The 25,979-nt window shown below is 42.0% G+C and overlaps 1 protein-coding gene across 3 annotated transcripts in view; it reads left to right on the forward strand.

Moving 5' to 3' along the window:
* The window catches only part of LOC126297516 (uncharacterized), a 323,790-nt gene that overhangs the window by 93,313 nt on the left and 204,498 nt on the right, over positions 1 to 25,979 (forward strand). For all 3 annotated transcript variants that reach the window (XM_049988402.1, XM_049988404.1, XM_049988403.1), the window contains exons 6-7: positions 8,557 to 8,729; positions 17,843 to 18,063. In XM_049988402.1, coding sequence (XP_049844359.1) covers positions 8,557 to 8,729; positions 17,843 to 18,063 — 394 coding nt within the window. The remainder of the gene's footprint in view (positions 1 to 8,556; positions 8,730 to 17,842; positions 18,064 to 25,979) is intronic.

Consider the following 25,979-nt stretch of genomic DNA (forward strand, 5'->3'; position numbering starts at 1 on the left):
TTATATGTTATTAATATTGTACCCCTTTTCACATTGCTTTATGTTGGAACTAGCTTTTGTTTAAATGTTATTTTTACTATTATGGTTTGTAATAAAGTGTCATTTGTTCAATACTTTAATTTTTTCTTTTAATGATTGCTATCAGGACTCTTATTATATCATTGCATTGTGTTTACCTAATAAACATATTGGTTTAATTTTACATTCTGGTCTTTCCACACTGATGATCAGATTTGCAGTTGGATTATGTAATTAATTGCGCTCTGTTTGTGTAGGATCTTGTAGAGCTATAACCATGTCTGCAAGACATTTATGTTTTTGAACTATGTGCCCATATTAAAAATAAAGTTATGTAATATGGTAGTCTCATTCCCTGCAGAGTTTCAATTTTGTTTTTAGACAGTCTTACATAAGATTGTATTTATAATTCTAATTTTCTTGTAATAGATACATTATAACACCTATTGTATGCTGTCCTTGGTGAGTAGGTACCCGAGGTCTAGGTTATCGCATTCCATTTTTGGCACATTATGGTATGACCTTGTTTGATGAATAACTCTAATTTTATTACTACACATAGATATATTGCATGAGTGGTTTACACATTAATGCCTCACTCAACCTAAGGGACAGGGCATTTGGTACCCATAGTTCAAGTATTGTACTTAGAATTTTTAGGAAAAAATAATGTAATCATTTTATGTGTATTTTACAGTCTTTCCATGTAGTATGAATGTATAACATTACTGTTTTTTACTGTTCTGATGTATAATTATATGTTTGCACATTATTTCTACTATATACATGTTAACAGATGCTGATTTACTTAGGTGTCCAAGGTCTTCGTTTAATGTGTTTCTGAAATTAGGTCGAGTTAGTTAATTGATGTACAGATATACTCAACCTAATTGGTTCATAATCCTGTACTACTTTCATCTTTTTTTAAAATTTTTGCCCCAGTTGTATACCATGATTATATTGTCATGTAGTAGAAGGTGTAATTAGATGTATGACTAACACTAACTTCACTTAACGAAGGTTTATTTAGCACTTGCACTTACAAGAGCGGGGAGCGGACTGCCTCTGGCCAGAACACATACGGTATAAATAGTTACAGAGCATTCCAGTACAATGATTCTTGACATTTGTGGATACTTCTAGAATGTACTCAAACCGAATATAGAAACTAAAATATTACAGTTCAGGTGAGGTTTATACCACAACCCTCCATGCAACAGTCTAGTATCGTAACCACTACAACTTGCCTTGCTGTTATGCTCTTAATCACCTTTCTGCTTGTTGCCTGTCTCTGGAGTTTCGAATTTACCCTGGGTTACAGGATCCTTATAGGATTTCATTTGAAGGATGTGGGCCGTATCTCTGTCTTTCATCATCTTGTGTCGGGGTCGAAATCTTCATCTTCATAAGTAACATCAGACAACTGTGTTACAGCCTTATAAGGTCAAAAGTATCACCTGAGTAGCTTATCAGAGAGACCAGTTTTCCGAACAGAAGTGAAGGTCCGGACGAGGTCACCAGGCTGGTAAACAACAGGGCGGTAGCTCGCATCATACCTTCAGCAATCGTTTTCTTGAGCCTGCAGCGTGCGGAGCTAAACTAATTACTGAGCTTCCTCAGCTCTGGTTAGCACCTGGTGGATGTAGTTGTCGTCCATGTCATCAGGATGTAACGGAAACACAGTGTCCATTGTCGTAGTCGCCTCACACCCATGCACCAGGAAAAAGGGCGTAAATCCTGTGATGTCTTGTTTGGCAGTGTTGTAGGCAAACGTCATGGCAGGTAGCCCCTCATCGCAGTTGCTCTTCTCAACATTGATGAACATTGATAGCATGTCGGCCAATGTCTTAAGGCATTCAGTAAGCCTCGGATTGTAGGCAGTCGTCATGTGGTGAGTAATGTTGCACCGACGGTTTATCTCTTTCACAACATTCAATTGAAAAACTTTCCCTCGATCCGTAATTAACGACCTTCGGGCACCATGTTTCAATACAATTTCTTCCATGATGGATTTGACTACCTCAGATGCTTTGGCTGTTTTGACGGCTTTTGTAATGGCATAGCGTGTCGGATAATCAGTGCAAACAATAATCCATCTATTGCCACTAGCAGACGTTGGAAATCATCTGAGGAGGTCAATCCCAACATGCTGGAAAGGTGTTTCGGCTGGTTGAATTGGTGTGTGTCGGCCAGGTGGTTTCTGAGGAACTGCCTTTCCACTCTGGCACTCTCGACAGTGCAATACACTCCTAAATAAACCTGGCCAGAAAAATCTCTTGCGGATCCTATCGTATGTCTTAATAAATCCTAAATGTCCGGCCTCAGGTGTGTCATGGAATTTCTGTAGAACATCTAAGTGCATGTGTTTAGGAATCACTGGTAACCACATCTTTCAAAACTGATCAAAGTTTTTCTTGCAAAGTAATCCATTAACTTCCTTAAAGTGTCCTTTCACATCCTCTGACCGATTTAAGGCAAGCATAATTTGAGATATCTTGGCATCCTTCTTCTGCTCAGCAGAGGGATCCTGGAGTGCAGCGAGACAGTCACTATTTTCATCAAAGTCTTGATGGTCCTGCACTGGGTTTCTTGAGAGACAGTCAGCATCTTGGTGTTTTCTTCCACTTTCGTACACTGTCGTAATGTTATACTCGAAAGAGTCTTGATGGGCACCACCCCAGGTAAATTTAGCATCGGCTTTTAACAACTCTTGGAGTGCCTGACTTTGATACAAAAGTCTTCGATAAAACGACAGTAATAAGAACATAATCCGAGGAAGCTTCTCACATCTCTAATACTTTTTAGGAGTAGGAAATTCCGCTATAGGTCTCACCTTTTCTGAGTCTGGCCGCTCACCTTTGTTTGACACCACGTGTCAGAGTATTTTGATTTCTTTCACCCCAAAGAGACACTTTCTTGGATTAAGTTTCAGTCTATGTTGTTAGAGACACTTAAGAATGACCCTCAGTCTTTTTACATGTTCATCAAATGTCTCTGAGAACACTGTAATGTCATCTAAATAACAAAGACACATTGTCCACCTGAGGTGACTTAGAAGATTATCCATCACCTGTTCAAAAGTTACTGGTGCATTACGCAAACCAAACGGCATTACCTTAAACTCATACAGGCTCTCAGGGATGATGAATGCAGTTTTCTTACGATCAGCCTCATCTACTTTGATTTGCCCATACCTCGAGTACATGTCCAGGGTTGAGAAAAACTTAGCGCCCTTCAGACAATCTAGTGGATCGTGAATTCGTGGAAAGGGAGTAAATGTGCTTTTGAGTTATATTATTAAGCCTTCTGTAATCAACACAAAAGCGCTAACTGCCATTCTTCTTCCTGATGAGAACCACTGGTGACGACCATGGGCTCTGCGAAGGCTGAATGAAGTCATTCTTCATTATTTTCTCTAACTTGTCACAAATTATTCGACGTTCTGTTGCAGACACATGGTATGCTCTCTGGCTTATTGGTTGATGGTCTCCAGTGCTAATCCAGTACTTCACAGCCGATTTGTCTAATTTGCTCTTCACCTGTGGATTTGAAGCATTCAGAGAACTCATGAAGAATACAAGTAGCTTCTTCTGTTGTTCCTTAGTGAGATCTGGTGTTAGTCAAGCTAGAAGATCTTGTCTCGTAGTGGTAGCACCAATTTTGCCCACAGACTTGGCACGGGTGGTTTCTACAGTGCTCAGCTGTTCGGCAATTAATGGCTCAGCGTTTGCTACGCACATGCGTCTTGAAAGGATTTGCGGTTCTTGGCGACAGTTGACTATCCACAATTCAATGAATCCATTCTTAAATGAGACAATAGAGGCTGGGATGACCAAGTTGTTCTTCAGTGGTATGCTTCTTTTACATTCCACTACAAGATTCATGGGTTGATGCATAACATGACACATGCCCGTTACCTTTCTAGCACTGACTGCAGGAATGATCACTTCATCCAGCACTCATAGTCCGGATGCGCGTTTTCCTGTCCACAGTATTTCATCTCGTCTAGTATAATCTTCGAGCGACCACAATCTATAACTGCCTGAGAAGCTTTCAGAAAGTCCTATCTGAGAATGATGTCATGACTATACTCTTGTAAGACGATGAATTCTAAGGGCTGTGTATGGCCACTTATGCCCACACAAATGACACATATTTCCAAATAGCCACCTTCAGCAGAGATATTTTGTTGTTTACGAATATGGTTTTCTACAACTGGCGACGGTACTTCTCCGAAATGACTGAATATGATGCTCCAGAGTCCACAAGAGCTTGGGTTGGTCAGCCATCCATGAGGATATCAACGTAGTTTCCTATCATTTTTGTAGTGATCGACAGTGGAGGATTTTCCTCTTCGGTGACCTCACCTTTAAGGGAAGTCACGCCCTTTAGTTTCCCAGGTTGCGGCTGCTAGGTGATCGTCTGGAACTTCTAAATGGCGATGGAGACCTTGACTAGCCTGTTGGGGTGTGTCCTCTCCAACGGCTAGCTTGCAGTGATGGTGACCTACGTCATCCTGCCCCCACATCTTCTTTTTCATGTTCGTCATCCCGGAGTTGGCGTCGGCTAAGATCAGCCTGCTGTCACGTGGTGTGGGTGTCATCAAATATCAGCCACCTTTCTCGACAATAGCGCACAACATGGCTCGGTTGTTCGCAGTGGAAGCATACCTGTTGGTTATCTTGGGTCCTCCAGACATCAGTCTTCCTTGGTGCCAAAGCAGGTTCCTCATGCGGCATTGTAGGAATGTAACTTCACCTGGGTCTCAACTTTTTCACTGTTGTAAAGGGAAATGAGGGACAAGAGATTGGGTTCAACGGCTGTGCCACTTCCTCCCTTATGACCCCTTGAAGCATCTCAGTTTTTGCTCGCCGTGCAATCCAAGTGCCTTCTGAACTTCCTCTCTTACTACCTGACGAAGAACACTTGTGAAATCACTTTCTTACTCCATCACAGACATTGATGTGGCGTTTGGAAGCCGTTCAAACATCTTTCGTGTAATTCTTTTTTGATGCATTGTCTTGATATACTGGCACCATTGTATGAAGTCGTCTACTGTCGAAACCTCCTTCGGGAGTAGTGCTTGATTAATGTCCTCAGCAACACCCTTCATGAGATGTGCAACCTTATCTTCCTGCTTCATTCTAGGATCCACTATTTTACACACCTCGAAGACGTCTTGAATGTATTATGCTGTAGTTTCTCCTGGACGCTTACCCTGCACTTTGTCTTCAGCCTTGCACTTCTGTTGTTGTGTGTTAACAAAACACTTGTGCAGTTCCGCCTGTAATACTCCCCAGCTTGTGAACTTCTCCTCATTGTTCTTATACCGTTGCTTCGCAGTGCCCTACAAGTAGAAAAATACATTAGTCGAACACACTGTGTCATCCGATTTGTAAAATTTGGCTATATGCTCATATACCTTCAGCCACTTGTTTGGATCTTGGCCATTGTCCCCAGAAAATCCGGGACGATGTCTCATGTGGTGGCACACATTTGCTGTCATCGTTAACATTCCCTTCTTCTCCTGTCTCCGATAGATTGTGATTTGTTGAATATGGCTCAAACTCTAGTTTCTCGCCACGTAAGCAGCGGCTCTGTCGTGGCCTGATGGGAGCCACTGCATTGTCGATAATGTGCGCTATCACAAGTTGCAATACCCAGCGTTGCCACCAGAATAATGTTATGTACAAGAAGGTCTAATTAGATGAATGGCGAACACTAACTTCATTTAACGAAGGTTTATTCAGCATTTGCACATACAAGAGTGTGGAGCGAACTGCCTCCGGCCAGAACACATACAGTATGTATACTGTTACAGAACATTCCAGTACAATGATTCTTGACATTTGTGGATACTTCTAGTATGTACTCGAATTGAATGTAGAAATTAAAATTTTACAGTTCAAGTGAGTTTTGAACTCATGACCCTCCATGCAACAGTCTAGTATCATAACCACTACACCATGGTTGTTATGCTACTCAGCTTCTTTTGTGACAATATTGACAAAGCCTTATGTTTATGTAACATTGTATACACCAATACACAGTGATTTTATAGCGCCCCAGTGATAAAATAATAAGAGATTGTCTTCGTATTTCAATAATGTAGTAATGCCAGGTTTTCAATTGATCCCAAGATGTTTGCTGGTATGGATGATTTACCTTGTATTCTACTCTTTAACAAATGTGGTTCAGTTTTTTCGCCATGTGGCAGCACTATAGATTAATACCTGCTTCATAGACATTGTTCACGTAATGTCCATCTAAACACACGCAGGAATCTTATTTTCAGGGAATATTTTTGATTAGATGGAATGTCGCTACTGGCTTCCAAAAGTACATCAATGTTTTGGGTATCGCCTTTGTTGAAAAAGGTATTGGTCTGCCAACCTTGACTAGAACAGAAACCTATACCCTCTGAACTACTGATTATTCTTTGACCATACTGTCTTTGACATTCAGCTTGTAATATGTACCTCCAAGTTTGAAATAATCAGTTGTAACAGATCACATTTTATATAGTGCTGTATTTGCATCAGACAAAATAATTTTACTTCATCTAAGTTTATGGAGCAATTGTATGAACATATGATTGGAGATGATTTGAAGAAAATCTCTTCATGACCCATCAGTGTAGAGCTGTGTAAGTACTTTCTAATTGATTGTTCTTCACACATGTGCTTTATTTGTCAGTGTATACTACATATGTTTTTTTCTGTTTCTGAATTTTGTAGTCCTCCTCTAAAGATGATTATTTAACCAAAATTAGAGGAGAATAAAGGTGTATTTGTACATCTGATAGCTCAGAGATGGATTTCTTCAAGTATATTATTTTTTTACTTGTATTCATTTCATTTTCCCTAATCCCATTGTTTTTTTTCTGTTAATAACCTCATTTAGCTCAAATTCAGTGTGAAGACAGCAAGTTATGAATGTGTGTATCGTAGTGCTTCATTATGACTCCCTTCTCTGCTGTCTAGTACCCAGTGAAAATGTGACTTCCAATCTTCACAAAACAAAACAAAAATTATTATTGTAAGGTAGTAGCAACATTTGTTAAACTTGACAACACAGAATAATTCAATAATTATACAACACTGACTTTCACAGCCGGTATTTGCATTTTCAGTGACATTTGTTTTATGGGCATTAGGCTGTGTCCAAGGAATATTTTTCTCCCTGACATTACATCTTCCAGTGCTGGAGAGATTATTATAGACTGTACCAGCTCAGAAAGCAGTTGCAATCTCCAACAAGCTCAGCAGGCTCAACTGTTTATGTATGTATCCAGGCAACTGTCTGTGATGTCATCAGACCACTGTCTAAGGTAGTGGATTCACACTGATAATTGTTATGGAGCTTTATTTACTTCTAAGGCCCACAACTTGTCTAATTTCAGTCCTCATTTTCTGTTAAAGTTTTTTTTTCTTTTTAAATTTCCATGGCCCCTCTATACATCCTAGCATATTATTGATTCAATCTTGATAAAACCATGGTTGATGGTTCACTGGTCCCAGTGCATGTTCTGCTACTGCTGATTTATTGGTGTTGCCCAGATGGCAATTGCTCTTGTGCTCCTCAAGGTGAGTGTTAATGTTTCTTTTTGTAGTTTTTGTGTATACTTGACCGTGTGCATAAGGGATTTTATATACTTGTATCTGTGGCAAGTGGTGGGCATAGGTCCTTTATGCAGTGTTCAAATGCTCACATACCATTCTTAATAATTAAAACACTGCATCAATACTGTGTGTTCTGGATACTTTGCCAATATGATCTGTGACATGTTTTGCGAATGGGAGGGAAACTTACCCTTTAGTTGGTTCTTTTTCATTAAAAGCTCAAAGTCTTTTAGTTTGTAGTGCCCTATTTCTGTCTTTGTCAGTGTAGACTTTTCTTCTGAAGGCAGTTCGTAAATCATATAGGTTGTCCAAGTACTGCAGCTCACAGTGGTTTAGCTCAGTCCACCAATGTTTTTTCACTCCTCTTTTTCTGTTTGTAATTTCTGTGAAGGTATTTGCCGTGTAAGTGGGCTTTCTGTAAACTGTGCCCTAAAGTTCCATAAGGTTTTCTAAGTATCTGAACCTGCAAACATGAAAATGGACCTTCTTCCTCTTCTTCCATAGTGAACTGTCTATTAGAATTAATGTCCATTATAATTATCCAGGCTGTTATGCCGGGGTCGGTTGATGAATTCTGTGTCGATTCCCAACGTTTCGTCTCCGACTGCGGGAGACATCTTCAAGGGGGTCCGTAGTTCGATGGAAGTTCCAACACACCCATTGGCTACAGTCAGTCATTTTTTTTTTACCTTGGTGTATAACACAACAAAAATTTAAAATTTGAATGTGTAAGGCTAAGGTAGCCACTGTGGAACCAATCCATAATCTAGAGCACATAAAAGATAGAAGCACAATCAAAAACATGAGTACAAAGTAATACTATTCTTATAGTCATCATGTTGTTAAAAATTAAGGGCGCTGATTCTCATGTATTTTAAAAGTGCTTTTAAACTGAATAACCTTTCATTTATTTTAGGAAAAGAAATTGAATAAAAGTGAGAGACTACGTTTTCGTGAAGAAGCTGAGATGCTGAAAGGACTACAGCACCCAAACATTGTAAGATTTTATGATTACTGGGAGGTCTCACTTACAAAGAGGAAATACATTGTATTAGTTACAGAGCTGATGACATCAGGAACCCTAAAAACGTAAGTTTATGAGTTTATCATTTTTTCAGAGTCTGACATTACAACATACTTTAATAGTACTTAAAGTTGACATTTGTGAGCTTAAGGACTTCTTAAACTGTGTACTTGTATGCTGGGTAAAGATGATTGTTTTAATCAAGACTTCAGTTGATGAGTGGGCATTTGAAATCAAGAGGAAATAATTTTATTCTACGATGAATAAGTGTAACCATTATGAATTAGCCACCTGTGTGTTTATGACCCAGTGATTATTTAAAAGTGCGCCAACAATAAAGAGCATAAGAATTTACAGTGTGTATGAGAAATTTACTGGAAACAGCAGCAGTGAGCACTGCTTAGCACAAGGGACAACTTAATCCACAGTACTGTTGGCATTCCAGTGACATCAAAGGTGCGATCACCAATGAGATCGTAGCAGCCAGAACTGGCCTATCTATTAAAATTCTGTGTACGTATCATTCCACTATATTCTGTACTCTGACAAAGGTTAATGACAAGCCACCATTCTTACAACTGCATCACACACCCCACCCCTCCTACCCCCTGTCCTAAGTTGCGAACTGTTGTGTTCATATATCCACTGTTTTATAGATAAATTGAGTTCACATATAACATATTCACAACCACAAGCTACATTATCAATAAGAGAAACTATTTAATTAAATATCAGATCTACAGGTTTTCATCAGCTCTACAGTTTCGTCAATCGCCCTATAAGGTAGCAGCCTGAAACACAGGCATGCTTGTTAAATGAGATAAAAGTAAAAGTTTTTGGTCAATGAAATAGTTATTGCATAGCTTTTAGACAAACCCTTTCACATATATTTTCCCTAAGCAGTTCTTTCCCAATAAGTTGAAAACTGCGTATGAAGTTACAGGGAGTATTTTTAGGGGAAAAACACAATTTTTACCATCATAGTAGTTTGTTTAGCTGTATTATGCATGTAAAATAAACAACATAGATCTTACCTTAGAATTTTACATCATGATGTGGTTACTAAACAAGATGTAGTCCAGAACTAGTTTCATCTTGCTGTATTCTTAACTGCTTCCCCATTTAAATCCCCCGTTTACATGTCTTGACACAGATGAAGACCATGTCCTCACCTACATGGAAATGATAGCCCATCAGTCCAAAAAGAGAAAAGTTAAGATGCTTTAAGTGTTCTACATAGTCATCCCCAGCTTGAGAAAAACTGTGTGAAAATATCAGGATAGTCCTTCTTTGGGATGTTCTCCAGTTCACACTTCTCAGTGGCTTCATTGTAGGCTATGTCATTGAAGCATTTATCCTTCATTTGAACTTATACTTTTAGGAATTAAAAAAAGTTACTCAGCATCAAATCGGATCAATATGAAAGGTGGTTGAGAACTGACGCTTCATTTTTCACCAGCTATCGTGCAATGATCAGAAGTCCCTCTCCTTAGATTGTTGTGGACAAACCATCTGAATCCTCTTGCACAATTGACCATGACATGCAAATAATATTTGGAATTGACAGTGGTGCCAGTCGAAACACATTTCCTATGGAGAATCAAATCAGCATTGTCTTCCTTTTTGATTTTGTCATTCTTCTTCAGTCTTAGCTAATGATCCATTTTGTGGTATGTTCATATTGATTTTTTTTTCCCACTCCAGAAAAGAATTATCCGCATTTCTCATTGCAATACAGTCGCTCTAGGCATCCACATGCTATTGTTTTTGTTCCGAAATCAAAGTGTGCAGGGCAAATTTAGCACACATTTTCTTGTCATGAACACTTTGTTTAGAGATGCTCTGTTCTTAAGTGATAGCCCTACGTGAGATATAAGTGTCAGTTTACAAAATATCAAGAATTTTCTAAGTGTTTCTGTTGGAGAACTTAAGTGGGACACACTGACTTCTCGTTGGCTGTGAGCGACACCTTCCCTCCTTTAAAACCTATAAACCATTCACACTCATTCATGACAAAAAAAATTATAGCTGTAAGGTTTTTGCTTGGACACGGATGTGTCGGTAGCCATTATAATGAGTAAAATATGAAATCGAATCACTGTTTGTTCTTCCACTGCAATTTGCGACAAAACAGCATTGATACACTATGGCCACCACCCTGCGGGTCCAGGGCTTAGAATAGGCACGAGGTATTCCTGCCTGTCATAGGAGGCGACTCAAGAGTCTCACATGTTTCGGCCTTTGTGATGGTCCCCTGTGGGGTTTGACCTCCATTTTTCAAAATTTTCCCGAAGAGTGAGCTAATTGGGGAAGGGAGGCTTACATGGTGCATCGTGTCCGTCATGCACTGAGACCTATCACATCCTTCGTCAATGTGGATGAGCACTTCTGCTCATTTTCCAACTGCTGGGTGATGTCACACTCCTGGGTGCGTTATTTTCCATCAGCTTTGCAGTATCGTTTTCTGCGCCGACGATGATAATGAACTTGTTTTCTTGGTGGCACCTGATATCCAGCACGGTAGCCAGTCCATTTTGGTGAGGCTGCCATGTACCCCGTTGGTTGTAACCCCCTGACCACACAGGGATCGCTCTGTTGATGCCTGCACCATTAACTCACCACGTATGCCGAGGAGTAGATTCCCATCACCCTGGGGCATTGGGACTCCCGGTAATGGCCATCCTGCCAGGTGGCCTTTGCTGTGTCTGGGTGGTACCCGTGGGGAGGGCCCCTGGTCGGAGTGGGTGGCATCAGGGTGGATGACACGCGATGAAGCATAGTTCATCATCTCTTGGTGGTGAAACACCGGCAGGCTCTAAGCATTCACGGGCTCAATTCAATCCACGGAAGTATGAACCCAAATCGTTCCCCTCCCTGGCCACACTATGGGAGGAACGCAGGGCTATGGATGGCAGTGGCTCTTATTCGCCCCAGTACCTTGTATGTTAGAGAGCTGATGGGGAATCTTCCTTGACGATGAAGCCTCAGTTGTTTGTTGAGCATTTAGGGGACAAGTTTGGGGAGGTGGAGGGCTTGTCCAAATTGAGATCTGGGTCAGTCTTGATCGAAACAGCATCCTCTGCCTAGTCATGGACGTTACTAGCTTGTGACAAGCTGGGGGATGTTTCTGCAACCATCACTCTCCATAAGAGCGTAAATACAGTCCAGGGTATCATATTTCACAGGGACCTTCTTCTGCAGTCTGACGATGAGCTGTGCTCCAATTTAGAGTGGCGAGGTGTACATTTCGTTGAGCATGTCCACTGGGGTGGCTTCATCTTGGCTTTTGAGGATGATACATTACTCGAGAAGGTCAAGGTGATGGTCTACTGCTGTGATGTAAAACCCTTTATCCTTCTCCCAATGCAGTGGTTTAAATGTTCGAAGTTCGGTTGTATGTCTTCCTGCTGTACTTCCAGCATCACATGTCGAGATTGCGGACGCCCATCACATCCCAAGACTCCGTTTGCCCTGCCTCCCATGTGTGTCAACTGCGAAGAGCACAGTTTGCTTGCACATTGACTGCAGAATTCTCCAGAAAGAAAGGAAAATCGTGAAGTACAAGACCCTGGACTGACTGACCTACACTGATGCTAATAGGAAATTTGAACACCTACATCGTGTACGTATGACATTGTCTTACGCCGCTGCTACAACAGTCCTAGCCCCAGTTCTAACTCCAGTCGGCTCTCAGAGCCGGAAGACTACACCTGCCCCCTTGATGGTGGGGGCACTTCCCTTCCTGTTGCTCCTGCACCACCTACTTCAGGAGCAACACCCTCCCCCTCCCCCAACTATCTGTGACGTCATTCGGTTTCGGCTGCTCTCACTAGTGAGAGGTCGCTTGGATCGCTCCCTTCCCAGGTTTGTGCTTGTGGGAAAGATAACACCTGCCAATGGCTGAAGAGCCCAAAAGCAGCTGGTTGCAAGGCTTCACACTCATCCTCAGTCATTGAGACTGAATCAGTGAAGTCCTCCCAGCTGGGGAAACCCAAGGGACAGTGAGAGAAATCCAAAAAGGAGGTCCCCAAAACCAAGGGAATTGCAATGGCACCCACACCACCGCTACCTACAAGTTCTGTGTCTGCGGATGAGGTGGAGATTCTGGCGTCATCTGAGGACGGTGCTCAAACCTGGAAAAACCCACTAGATGTGGATAGCTATGAGCCCATCCACCTCACAAATTTTCTTTGTAAGGTGCTGGAACGTATGGTGTGTCGGCAGTTGGGTTGGGTCCTGGAGTCAGGTGGCCTACTGGCTCCATGTCAGGCCGGCTTCTGCCAAGGTCGCTCTACCACTGACAATCTTGTGTCCATAGACTCTGCCATCCGTACAGCCTTTTCCAGATGCCAACACCTGGTTGCCGTCTTTTTTGATTTACAGAAAGCATATGACTGACCTGGTGACATCATATCCTTGCCACATTATACGAGTTTGGTCTCCAACGCCCACTCCCAATTTTTATCCAGAATTTCCTGTCGCTTTGTACTTTCCGTGTCCAAGTTGGTGCCTCCCATAGTTCCCCCCCCCCCCCCCCCCCCCCCCCCCCATATCGAGGAGAATGGGATCCTGCAGGGCTCTGTAGTGAGTGTATCTCTACTTTTAATGGCCATTAATGGTCTAGCAGCAGCTGTATGCCCGTCCATCGCACCTTCTCTGTATGCAGACGAGTTCTTCATTTTCTTATGCTCCACAAGTACTGGTGTTGCCGAGTGGCGCCTACAGGGAGCCATCCACAAGGTGTAGTCATGGGCTATAGCCCACAGTTTCCAGTTTTCGCCTGCAAAGTCGTTTGTTATGCACTTCTGTCGGCGTCAGTCCATTCTTCCAGAACCAGAACTTTACCGTGATGATGATCCGCTCACTGTAGTGGAGACATATTGATTCTTAGGACTGGTTTTCGATACCTGATTGACTTGGATTCCTCACCTTTGTCAGGTTAAGCAGAAGTGCTGGCAGCACTTTGGTACCCTCTGCTGGCTGAGCAACACCAATTAGTGTGCAGATCGCTCTATGCTGCTGCAGCTCTACAGAGGTCTTGTTCAATTCCGCCTTGACTATGGGTGTCTGTTTTATGGTTCGGCGGTTCCCTCAGCGTTTCGTTTACTCGACCAAGTGCACCACTGTGGCATTTGCCTAGCAACAGGAGCTTTTAGGACAAGTCCTGTAATGAGCGTCCTTGGGGAAGCCGGAGTCCCTCCATTGCAGGTTAGGTGTGCACAACTGCTGGCCAGTTACGTAGCTCATGTTCATAGTTCTCCTGCTCATGTGAATCACCGTCTCCTTTTCCCACCCACGGCGGTTCATCTCCCTCATCGGAGGCCCAAGTCATGTCTTCCAATTGCAGTTTGTGTCCAATCCTTTCTTTCTGAACTAAAGTCCTTGCCTTTCCCACCTATACTTGAGGTTCATTCACATACACATTCATGGTGTACACCAGGGCCGCAGCTTCGCCTGGACCTTTCAGATGGCCCTAAGAACTCAGTTAATCCCGCAGCTCTCATCTGCCACTCCCTCTCGTTCCTTGACAACTACCGAGGCCACAAAGTGGTTTACACCAAAGGCTCGATGGCTGATGCTCATGTCAGCTTCACGTAAGTCCATGGAGGGCATATTGAACAGCATTCCTTGTCTGATGGCTGCAGTATTTTCACTGCTGAGCTGGTGGCTATATCTCGTGCCCTTGAGAACATCCGTTCGTGCCCTGGGGAGGTGTTTCTTCTGTGTACTGACTGCTTGAGTAGCCTACAAGCTCTTGCCCACTGCTACCCTTGTCACCCTTTGATAGCGACCATCCAGGAATCCATCTATGCTTGGGAACGGTCCGGTCGTTCAGTGGTGTTTGTCTGGACCTCAGGGCATGTGGAATCCCAGGCAATGAACTTGATGACAGGCTGGCCAAGCAGGTTACACGGAAACCGCTTGTGGAGATTGGCTGCTCTGCCACTAACCTGCATTCAGTACTACGCCGTAAGGTTTTGCGGCTTTGCAAGATGAAATGGCATAACCTCAGCACGCACAACAAACTGTGTGCCATTAAGGAGACTACAAATGTGTGGCAGTCCTCCATGCCGACCTCTTGCAGGGACTCTGTAGCTCTCTGCCTGCTCCGGTGACACACAGCTACCTCCTGCGCCGTGATAACCCACTTCAGTGTCGGTACAGCGCCTGGCTGACAGTGGCCCATATCTCGGTGAGCTGTGCTCCTTTGGCTGTCCTATGACGGACTCTTCAGTTACCGGACTTGTTGCCTTTAATTTTAGCTAACAACGCCTCATCAGCTAATTTAGTTTTACATTTTATGCTTGACGGTGGGTTTTATCATTCTATATAAATCTTGGCGCATGCCCTTTGTTCCTTTGTGTTCTCCACTCTAATGCTTTTTGGGTGGGTGTTTTAATGTGTGGCAGAGTGGTTGGCTTTTCCTTTCTGTTCTTGTGTTCGGCCAGCTGCCGTCATCTGCTCTATTGTTTTTAGCCCCTCTAACTATGGTTTTCTTTTCCAGTTTTTGTCCATAGTAGTGTTGGTTGCCCTTCTGTTGTTCTTCTGGTTCTTCCTTTCTATTGTTATTGTGCTGTGCATTTCCTTTCTTTTCTTTTCTTCTTTCCATTGTGTAATTATAGATGTTATCTCAAGCTGTCACCATAGTTATGGCACTGACATTGCATTTACACCGGGAATAAATCAACTAGCAACATTTTGGATGAATAGTGTGTTTACACTGCATGACAAAAGACAACATGGATGTCTATGTGGCTGCGTAAGTGATTAAGCATTGTTATTCTTTGCGACAGGTAAAATGGGCACTAGAGTGCATTCGTTTTGTTCATGTTTAGTGTTGTTACCAGGTCTGATAGGGTATATAAAGGATGTGAACAGCATCAGATGTCGAATGACCACTGTGGAAGAAAAGAAGGTGCAACGTGTGTGAGCATTATAAGTACCAGTTAGAGTTTGAAGGGGGCCTCAGTGTGGGTCTCCATTTGGCCAGCTGGTCAGTATCGAGGTTTGTGGGTTATTTGTATGTGTCAGTGGTCTGTTGTTGCACTGAATGTGAATATGAGAACAGATGTGCTCATTAACATTGATGTTGACAAAGTCTGACCACCACAAGGAAGGATGGCCATATTGTGCACAAAGCACATTGGAACCTCTCCACATATGTGTCTGCCATCTGAAAACAAGTAATGTACTCCCTGCAACAGTCTGTCTCTCCCACACCATAGCTTGGACACTAGCAGCAGCCAGGCTATGGAATTACCATCCAACATGATCCTACATGTAGGCTGCTATTATTCTTTTGGCTTGCATTTACAGTAATATCTTTCAAGCAGTTTTGTGAGCTCAGAATGTGAAAGTAACACAGTGTTTTTGACAGTCGACTTAAGAGATTGACATGTCACTCAGTAGTTGAGGTGGCCAATAACAACACTCTGATGTCTACAAAAAGGTAACAGAGTAATACGGTTATTTGTAATATGTACACTTAATAACTGAGATATTTGCACTTAATAATTGAGATATACATAACTTTGAAGTGCTGTAGGTCCCTCTGTAGTGTTGAGTTATTTACATTGATAGTAATGTTCCGGATAGAAACAATCGCGTAAGTCAATGGTAACTAATAATGCCTACTAGTGTCATTCCAGGTCAGTGTAATTTCCTTGCTCCAGCCTTCTGCACTTATGTTGATAAGTCTGTAGATACACCGAATCTCTGTGGGCGAAGTTCTGAGTGGATGCTTAAAAGGTGAACCAGCCAATTGGAGTTGCAGGCATTGAGGTCATGTGTATTTAGTGCCCTCTGGTGCAGTGTATTCATGACACTCCCATCAGATATAGTGAGAAATGGAAAACCAAGCTCACTCGATGGCATGCCAATGGGAAATTGAAACGTGCTGTGTGTCGTGCAGCTGCGAGTGTTGCTCCACGTGCAATTGATGAAGATGCCGTTGATACCTCAATGACTGTAGTTTTGCTTCATAAGAAACATGTGAAAATGGATTGTATTGAAGTGCAAATTCGTAGGTAGAGTTGTACTGCTTTTTCTTGCTCACTTCTTAATCAAGCTGCTGTGGTGGAAGTTAGGTCATAATCCTGCAATTTAATAAAATACTGTAGTAAATATTATATATGACTAATTTTGAATTTAAATGGATATTTTCTGTATATTTAGCTTATTACCAAGTAGAGAAAGTAAAGGCGAAACGAAATGATCTGTTGTCATTTAGAGTGTGAACTAAGCATTCATTAAGTAGTCACACCAATTTCATGTTGCATTCCACCATCATCGTGGTGTTGGAAGCAGTTGATTTAGATAGTGTTAAAAGAGCAAAACATTCTTGCACAGAATTCTTAATCTAATGGCATCTGATTCTTCAAACATTATTCAAGTACTTTAAGTTGCAGAATTATGCTATACTCTAAGCTGTATAGTGACTAAACTTAACCTTTTTGTGTTAGATGATTTCATTATTTGCAACATTCTTCTAGGATACTGTCTGGAGACTTACTAGAGTGTAGTAAATTGATGGTTTGCAATGTTTACTTCAAGCTTTATTGTATTCACTCGTGCTTCATACAATACGTTATATATAGACTTACCAAGCGGGAAAGCGCCGGCAGACAGGCACATGAACAAAACACACAAACACACACACAGAATTACGAGCTTTCGCAACTGGCAGTTGCTTCGTCAGGAAAGAGGGAAGGAGAGGGAAAAATGAAAGGATGTGGGTTTTAAGGGAGAGGGTAAGGAGTCATTCCAATCCCGGGAGCGGAAAGACTTCCCTTAGGGGAAAAGAAGGACAGGTGTCACCGTCCTTTTTTTCCCCTAAGGGAAGTCTTTCCGCTCCCGGGATTGGAATGACTCCTTACCCTCTCCCTTAAAACCCACATCCTTTCATTTTTCCCTCTCCTTCCCTCTTTCCTGACGAAGCAACTGCCAGTTGCGAAAGCTCGTAATTCTGTGTGTGTGTGTTTGTGTGTTTTGTTCATGTGCCTGTCTGCCGGCACTTTCCCGCTTGGTAAGTCTTGGAATCTTTGTTTTTAATATATTTTTCCCATGTGGAAGTTTCTTTCTGTTTTTTTTATATATATATATATATATATATATATATATATATCTGGAAGGGGGATGCTCTAGGTGCTGTAATAATAATATAATTTTTTGTTTGCAGTTATCTACGTCGATTTAAGAAAATCAATCCTAAAGTTTTGAAATCATGGTGTCGCCAAATACTTAAAGGACTCATGTTTTTGCACTCCCGCTCAACACCAATAATACACCGGGATCTGAAGTGTGACAACATATTTATAACTGGCACTACTGGAAGTGTAAAAATTGGTGACTTAGGTTTAGCTACACTGAAGAACAGGTCCTTTGCGAAGTCCGTTATTGGTAAGTATAATGAAAAACAATTAAAACATTACGTAGTGATGAAATCAAAAGGTTATTACATTTGCTGATTGAGGAGCAATTGCCCATCAGAGATATTGTGTAAATGTCAATAAGCTGTGTGAAAAGTTAATTAAATGTTATATTACTGTGTTATGTTGTTAATATATGTATAATGATATATCAGTTACATTTATTCCATTTTCTGCTCATTCTTTCTTCTTGTGATCTTCAGTAAAAAGTGGCCATTTAATAAAGGCAGGAGGAAAGAAAGAAACACAATTTCTCATCATGCATAAGTTGGGCATGTTGAATAGAAACTTCTCTTTGTATTTGTGACATGTCTGTACGCCGTAGTGCTTGCATCATTCTTTATTGTTTTCACAAGCTTTCTGTTGCTGCAAAGCCTGTGCTTTATGTGACCTAAACACATTGTGCTCTAATCTAGTGACAGTAATCACACTGTTTGAGAACATTCACGAATGCAGAAAAGTTGTTTACTAACTGTTACACAGAAAATACATCAATAGGAAAGTCATATAATATTCTGATATACTGTCTTCCACACACTATCACTTTCTTTCTTCCTTTTGTGAATGATGGACATTTGCAGTTTTCGTAATTCATCTTGTTTCTTTAAATACACACATCAAAAAAACTTTTCCATCACCCAGGTTTCCAGAACTGCTGAAGATAGATGATAGATGTTGACTGCGTGTATTGTATCACAGACACAGTCTCTTTGACTGTTCAGAGATGTCTGTAAGCCCACCCAAAAATGTAAATAATCATGCATGAGCAGCGCCTATTAGACAGCTGGGTCCGACAGCCGATCAGTTCCAGTCATTCCTCCAGGAAGGAGGTACACGGCTCGTGTTATCTGTACTTCAACCATGCCTAGATAGTCAATACTGCGGTTCGATCACGTGTGCATTGTTACTTTGCACCAGGAAGGGCTCTCAAGAAGGGAAGTGTCAGCTGTCTCCGAGTGAACCAAAGCAGTGTTGTTCAGACACGGAGGAGATACAGAGAGACAGGAACTGATAATGACATGCCTTGTTTAGGCTGCCCAAGGGCTACTACTGCAGTGGATGACCGCTACCTACGGATTATGGCTCGGAGGAACCCTGACAGCACTGCCACCATTTTGAATAATGCTTTCCATGCAGTCACAGGACATCGTGTTAAGACACCAACTGTGAAAAATAGGCTGAATGATGTGCAGCTTCATTCTCAATGTCCATGGCGAGGTCCATCTTCGCAAACATGACACCATGCAGTGTGGTACTGATGGGCCCAACAACATGCCGAATGGACGGCTCAGGATTGGCATCACATTCTCTTCACTGATGAGTGTCACATATGCCTTCAACCAGACAATCGTCGGAGACATGTTTGGAGGCAACCTGGTCAGGCTGAACGCCTTAGACATATTGTCCAGTGAGGTGGAGGTTCCCTGCTGTTTTGGGGTGGCATTATGTGGGGCCGACGTACGCTGCTGGGGGTCATGGAAGGCGCTATAATTGCTGCACAATAAGTGAATGCAATTCTCCAATTGATAGTGCAACCATATCGACAGCATACTGGCGAGGCGTTCGTCTTCATGGATGACAGTTCGCTCCCCCATCGTGCACATCTTGTGAATGACTTCTTTCAGGATAATGGGGGCCAGCATGTTTTCCAGGGACATGAACCCTATAGAACATGCCTGGGATAGATTGAAAAGGGCTGTATATGGATGACGTGACCCACAAACCACTCTGAGAGATCTCCACCGAATCACCATTGAGGAGTGGGACAGTCTGGACCAACAGTGCCTTGGTGAACTTGTGGATAGTATGCTACGACGAATACAGGCATGTGTCAGTGCAAGAGGACGTGCTACTGGGTGTTACAGGTACCGGACCATCACCTCTGAAGGTCTCGCTGTACGGTGGTACAACATGCAAAGTGTAGTTTTCATTAGCAATAAAAAGGGTGAAAATGTTGTTTATGTTATTCCAATTTTCTGTACAGGTTCAGGAACTCTCAGAACTGAGGTGATGCAAAACTTTTTTTGATGTGTGTATTTCTCCTGTAGTGTTCAGCATGTCTGTGTGGTATTGTTGTGTATATAATCCGTATGAAATGTTCCCCCGCCCCACCCCTTTCCCTCCATCACTCCTCTGTTTGGCTACTAGTACCAGTACTAGCTGATGAACTACATGTAATATTGGCATGGCACAACATAACAGAGAAAAAATTTTGAATTTCTACCATCTTAGTTTATTAATTTGTCTCTTAACAAAGATTTTTGGATGTGTAGTTTTTTTAGAGGAGGATTTTGGATGAATGAATGTAACTAGACTTTTCATGTAAGATCTCTTGGTCTATGACTGGATTCGTAAACAGCCATGAATGAATAATAGTCAGTGTGTGAAGGGGACATTTTGCCCAAAATATTGCGATTATATATATATTGTAGCCGTAATTCTATGCTCAGTAGTGTGGAAATCCCTAGACACAACAGTATTAGTTGGAGGAGACTGTAATCTACTGAATATAGACTGGAATGTGTGAGTTTTTACTGCAGGTGCTACGGACATGCAGTCTTGGGAAGTACTTTTGAACTGGTTTTCTGAAAATTGTTTCCTAGTTTGACAGCTTACATGCAATAGAAATATTTTAGACCTTGTAATTACAAAAAGGCCTTACCTTACCAAAGTTTCAGAATAGAAGTGGATTAGTGATCATGATATTATAATGATGATGTTTATTACAGTTAATAAATCCATCAAGGAGGCAAGGACAATATTTTTGCTACAAAACTTAGATAAGCAGTTGTTAGCATCCCACTTAGACAATGAATGGACATCATTTAGTTCCAATGTGATGAATGTAGAGGAATTAAGGCCATGGTTTAAATGGATTGTAAGGCACCCTGTGGAGAAGTTTGTACTGGTAAGCGGATTTTTGACAGAAAAGACCCACCCTGGTTTAATAACAAAATTCGGAAAAAGCTGTGGAAATGGAGTGTTGCATCCTTAGTTCAAAAAAGATCGCACAAATGATGACAAGCAAAAGTTACTAGAAGTTTGTCCGCCTACAAAAAGATTGATGCGTGAAGTGTACAACAACTTCCAACATCATAACTAAGCGAAAGGTCTTGCCAAGAACCTGACAAAATGGTGTTCATATGTAAAATCACTAAATGAGTCAAAGGCTTCTATTCAGTCACTTGTTGGCCAGTTTGGTCTGGCACTAGAAGGCAGAGAAAGGAAAGCTGAAGTTTTAGGTTTTGCAGGAGGATCATCGCACAGACTCCTGTATGGAGTACACAGTAATAGGCATCTCTGGTGTAAAGGAGCAACTGAAAGAGTTGGAAAAAAAATAATTTGTCAAGTCCAGATGGACCCCGTGTTTGGTTTTACAGAGAGCAGTCTTCGGCACTGGCCCCTACTTAGCTTGCATTTATCGTGAATCTCTCACCCAATAACTCCCAATGGGCTCACATCTCTTTTGTGAGTATGTGCCACCTCTGGGCCCCGGCCATTGCAGCGCTAGCCCCCTTTCCATGCCACAGGTCTATCCTCGTACTATTCTTTGTATCCCCTCTGCCTTTCCCTTGTAGGGTCTTCTTGGTGCCAGTTGTGCTTGGATGAGGCTTGTAATTTTGGACAGTTATCTTCTTCCCTTCTGTGTTCTATAACTTCTCATTCTAAACTACACTCATGAAATGAAGGATAATGCTGATACAGAGTGAAACAACGCTATGATGGGTGGTTTGCGGGTTTGTCACCTTGAGGTATCACCATGTGGTGCATTTGACCTGTGGTCGTTGCACGGTGGCGCTGGCAGCAGTCCACATACACAGAGGTGTGTTGGTGCATGTTAGAGTATGGTGCAGATGTTTCCAGACGTGCTAATGGTGACTGTGTGTTGAAAAGGGCTCAAGGAGCACATATTGATGACATTACAAGGGGTAGAATACTAGGGCGACTGGAGGCTGGTCAAACACAGCAGGTCATAGCACGGATCCTCCATGTGCTACAAAGTGTGATCTCAAGATTATGGCGACGATTCGAGCAGACAGGAAAACGTGTCCAGGCACTACAGTACGGGATGTCCACAATGTGCACTACCACAAGAAGACCGGTATCTCATCATCAGTGCCACGGAGTACTGCAGGTAGCCTTCCTCGAGACCTTACTGGAACAGTTGTCTCCAGACACACAGTCTACATCTACATCGATACTCTGCAAATCACATTTAAGTGCCTGGCAGATGGTTCGTCGAACCACCTTTACAATTCTCTATTATTCCAATCTCGCATAGTGCATGGAAAGAATGAAAACCTGTATCTTTCTGTATGAGCTCTGATTTCCCTTATTTTATCGTAGTGATCATTCCTCCCTATGTAGGTCGGTCTCAACAAAATATTTTCGCATTCGGAGGAGAAAGTTGGTGATTGGAGTTCCGTTGCAATGAAAAACGCCTTTCTCTTAATGCTTTCCAGCCCAAGTCCTGTATCATTCCTGTGACTCTCTCTAGCATATTTTGCCATATTACAAAACATACTGCCTTTCTTCAAACTTTTTCGATGTTCTCCATCAGTCCTATCTGGTGAGGATCCCACACTGCGCAGCAATATTCTAAAAGATGACGGACAAGTGTGGTGTATGCAGTCTCCTTAGTAGGTCTGTTACATTTTCTCAGTGTATTGCCAATAAAATGCAGTCTTTGGTTAGCCTTCCCCACAACATTTTCTGTGTGTTCTTTCCAATTTAAGTTGTTCGTAATTCTAATACCAAGGTATCTAGTTGAATTTATGGCTTTTAAATTAGATTGATTTATCATGTAACTGAAGTTTAATGAGTTCCTTTTAGCACTGATGTGGATAACCTCACACTTTTCGTTATTTAGGGTCAACTGCCACTTTTTGCATGATTTTGATATTTTTTCTAAATCACTTTGCAGTTTGTTTTGACCTTCTGACGACTTCATTAGTCTATAAACGACAGCGTCATCTCCAAACAACCGAAGATGGCTGCACAGATTGTCTCCAAAATCATTTATATAGATAAGGAACAGTAAAGGGCCTATAACACTACCTTGGGGAACGCCAGAAATCACTTCTGTTTTACTCAATGACTTAACGTTAATTTCTATGAACTGTGACCTCTCTGACAGGAAATTACAAACCCAGTAACATAACTGAGATGATAGTCCATAAGCATGCAATTTCACTACAAGCTGCTTGTGTGGTACAATGTCAAAAGCCTTTTGGAAATCCAGAAATATGGAACTGATCTGAAATCCTTTGTCAATAGCACTCAACACTTCATGTGAATAAAGAGCTAGTTGTGTTTCACAGGAACGATGTTTTCTATACCCATGTTGACTGTGTGTCAATAGACCATTTTCTTAGGTGGTAATTCATAATGTTCAAACACACTATATGTTCCAAGATCCTGCTGCATATCAACGTTAACGAAATGGGCTTGTAATTTAGTGGATTACTCCTACTACCTCTCTTGAATATTGGTATAACCTGTGCAATGTTCCAGTCTATGGATACGGATCTTTCATTGTGTAAACGGTAGTATATGATGGTTAAGTATGGGGCTAATGCATCAGCATACTCTGTAAGGAACCTAATTGATATACAGTCTGGACCAAAAGACTTGCTTTTATTAAGTGATTGAAGTTGCTTCACTACTCTGAGGATATTTACTTCTATGTTACTCATGTTGGCAGCTGTTCTTGATTCGAATTCTGGAATATTTAATTCGTCGTCTTTTGTGAAGGCATTTTGGAAGGCTGTGTTTAGTAACTCTGCTTTGGCAGTATCTCCATTGCTATCGTGCTGAGAAGGCATTGATTGTTTCTTGCCAGTAACATATTTCACATACGACCAGAATCTCTTTGGATTTTCTGCCAGGTTTCGAGACAAAGTTTTGTTGTGGAAACTGTTACAGGCATCTCGCATTGAAGTCCACGCTAAATTTCGAGCTTCTGTAAAAGATTGCCAATATTGGGGATTTTTCGTCAGTTGAAATTTGGCATGTTTGTTTCGTTGTTTCTGCAACAGTGTCCTAACCCATTTTGTGTACCAAGGAGTATCAGTTCTGTCATTTGTTAATTTATTTGGTATAAGTCTCTTAATTGCTGTAAATACTATTTCTCTGAATTTAAACCACATCTGATGTACACTTATATTATTAATTTGGAATAAGTGGAGATTGTTTCTCAGGAAGGCGTCAAGTGAATTTTTATCTGCATTTTTGAATAGGTATATTTTTTTTCTTATTTTTCAAGGATTTGGGGATTACAATATAGAGTCTCGCTGTGACAACCCTGTGTTCACTAATCCCTGAATTGGTTTTGATGCTCATTATTAACTCAGGATTATTTGTTGCTAAGAGGTCAAGTGTGTTTTCTTAACCGTTTACTATTCGCATGGGCTCATGAATTAACTGCTTTAAATAATTTTCAGAGAATGCGTTTTGCACAATTTCGTATGATATTTTATACGTACGTCTGGAATTAAACATATATTTTCGCCAACATATTGAGGGTGAATTAAATTCACCACCAACTATTATCGTATGAGTCAGCTACATGTTTGAAATCAAACTCAAGTTTCCTTTGAACCTTTCAGCAACTGTATCATCTGATTTGGGAGGTCGGTAAAAAGATCCATTTATTTTTTTATTCTGGTTGCCAACAATGACCTCTGCCCGTATTAGCTCACAGGAAGTATCTACTTCAATCTTGCAACAAGTTAAACTACTTCTGATAGCGACAAACGCACCACCGCCAACCGTGTTAGGCTATCCTATCGGAACACGGTTAGGTTCTTAGCAAAAATTTGAGCTGACCTTATATCCGGCTTCAGCCAGCTTTCAGTGCCTATAACGATTTGAGCATCAGTGTTTTCTATTAGCTGTTGGAGATCTGGTATTTTCCCAACACTGCTACAACAATTTACAACTGTTATATAATGGTTCCTGTATTTACATTCTTCCTGTGTTCAGCCTGCACCCTTTGTGACTGAAGCCCTTCTTGTGTTTTCCCAAGACCCTCTAACTCAAAAAACTGACGAGTCCATGCCCCACAGCCCCTGCTATCCGTGTGGCCGCCTCCTGCGTATAGTGGACACCTGACCTTTTCAGCAGAACCCCAAACTCAACCACCCTTCAGTGCAAGTCGAGGAATCTGCAGTCTACACGGTTGCAGAACCGTCTGAGGCTCTGAGACCCTCCACTTGGCTCTGTACCAGAGGTCCGCAATTGGACCTGTCGGCTATGCTGCAAATGGTCAGCTCTGCTTTCATCTTGCAAGCAAGACTAGCAGCTTTTACCACTTCTGTTACCCGCTCGAAACCATAGAGGATCTCTTCTGATTCAAAGTGACACACATCATTGGTACCAACGTGAGCAACCAGCTGCAGTTGGCAGCACCTTATGCTCTTCATGGCATCTGGGTGGGCCCTTTCTACATCTGGAATGACTCCACCCGGTATGCACACGGACTGCAGATTGGTTTTCTTACCCTTCTTGTCAACCAAGTCCTTAACGGTCCCCACAATGCCCCTAATGTTGGAGCTCCCAACTATCAGTAATCCCACCCTCTGTGATTGCCCGGATCTTGCAGGCTGAGTGGTTTCCTCTGAAACAGGACAGGCGACAGCATCTGCCTCAGCGACAGTGTCAGCCACAGACAGCACCTGGTACCTGTTTGTCAGACAAACCAGGGAGGCCTTATGTGTGGCCGCCTGGGAAGTCTTTCGCTGCCTGCTTTGCCCTGGGGCGAAGGTGAGGGATCGACCGCAGGTGTGGGGTCAGCCTCAGTGCGATCAGTAACTGGTTTGGCCACTGCTGAGGACCGATCGGAGGACTCGGACGTGCTGGATGTCCATGGGATCCCCACGGCCAGCC

The sequence above is a fragment of the Schistocerca gregaria genome, chromosome X (assembly GCF_023897955.1).
Source record: "Schistocerca gregaria isolate iqSchGreg1 chromosome X, iqSchGreg1.2, whole genome shotgun sequence".
Lineage (NCBI taxonomy): Eukaryota > Metazoa > Arthropoda > Insecta > Orthoptera > Acrididae > Schistocerca > Schistocerca gregaria.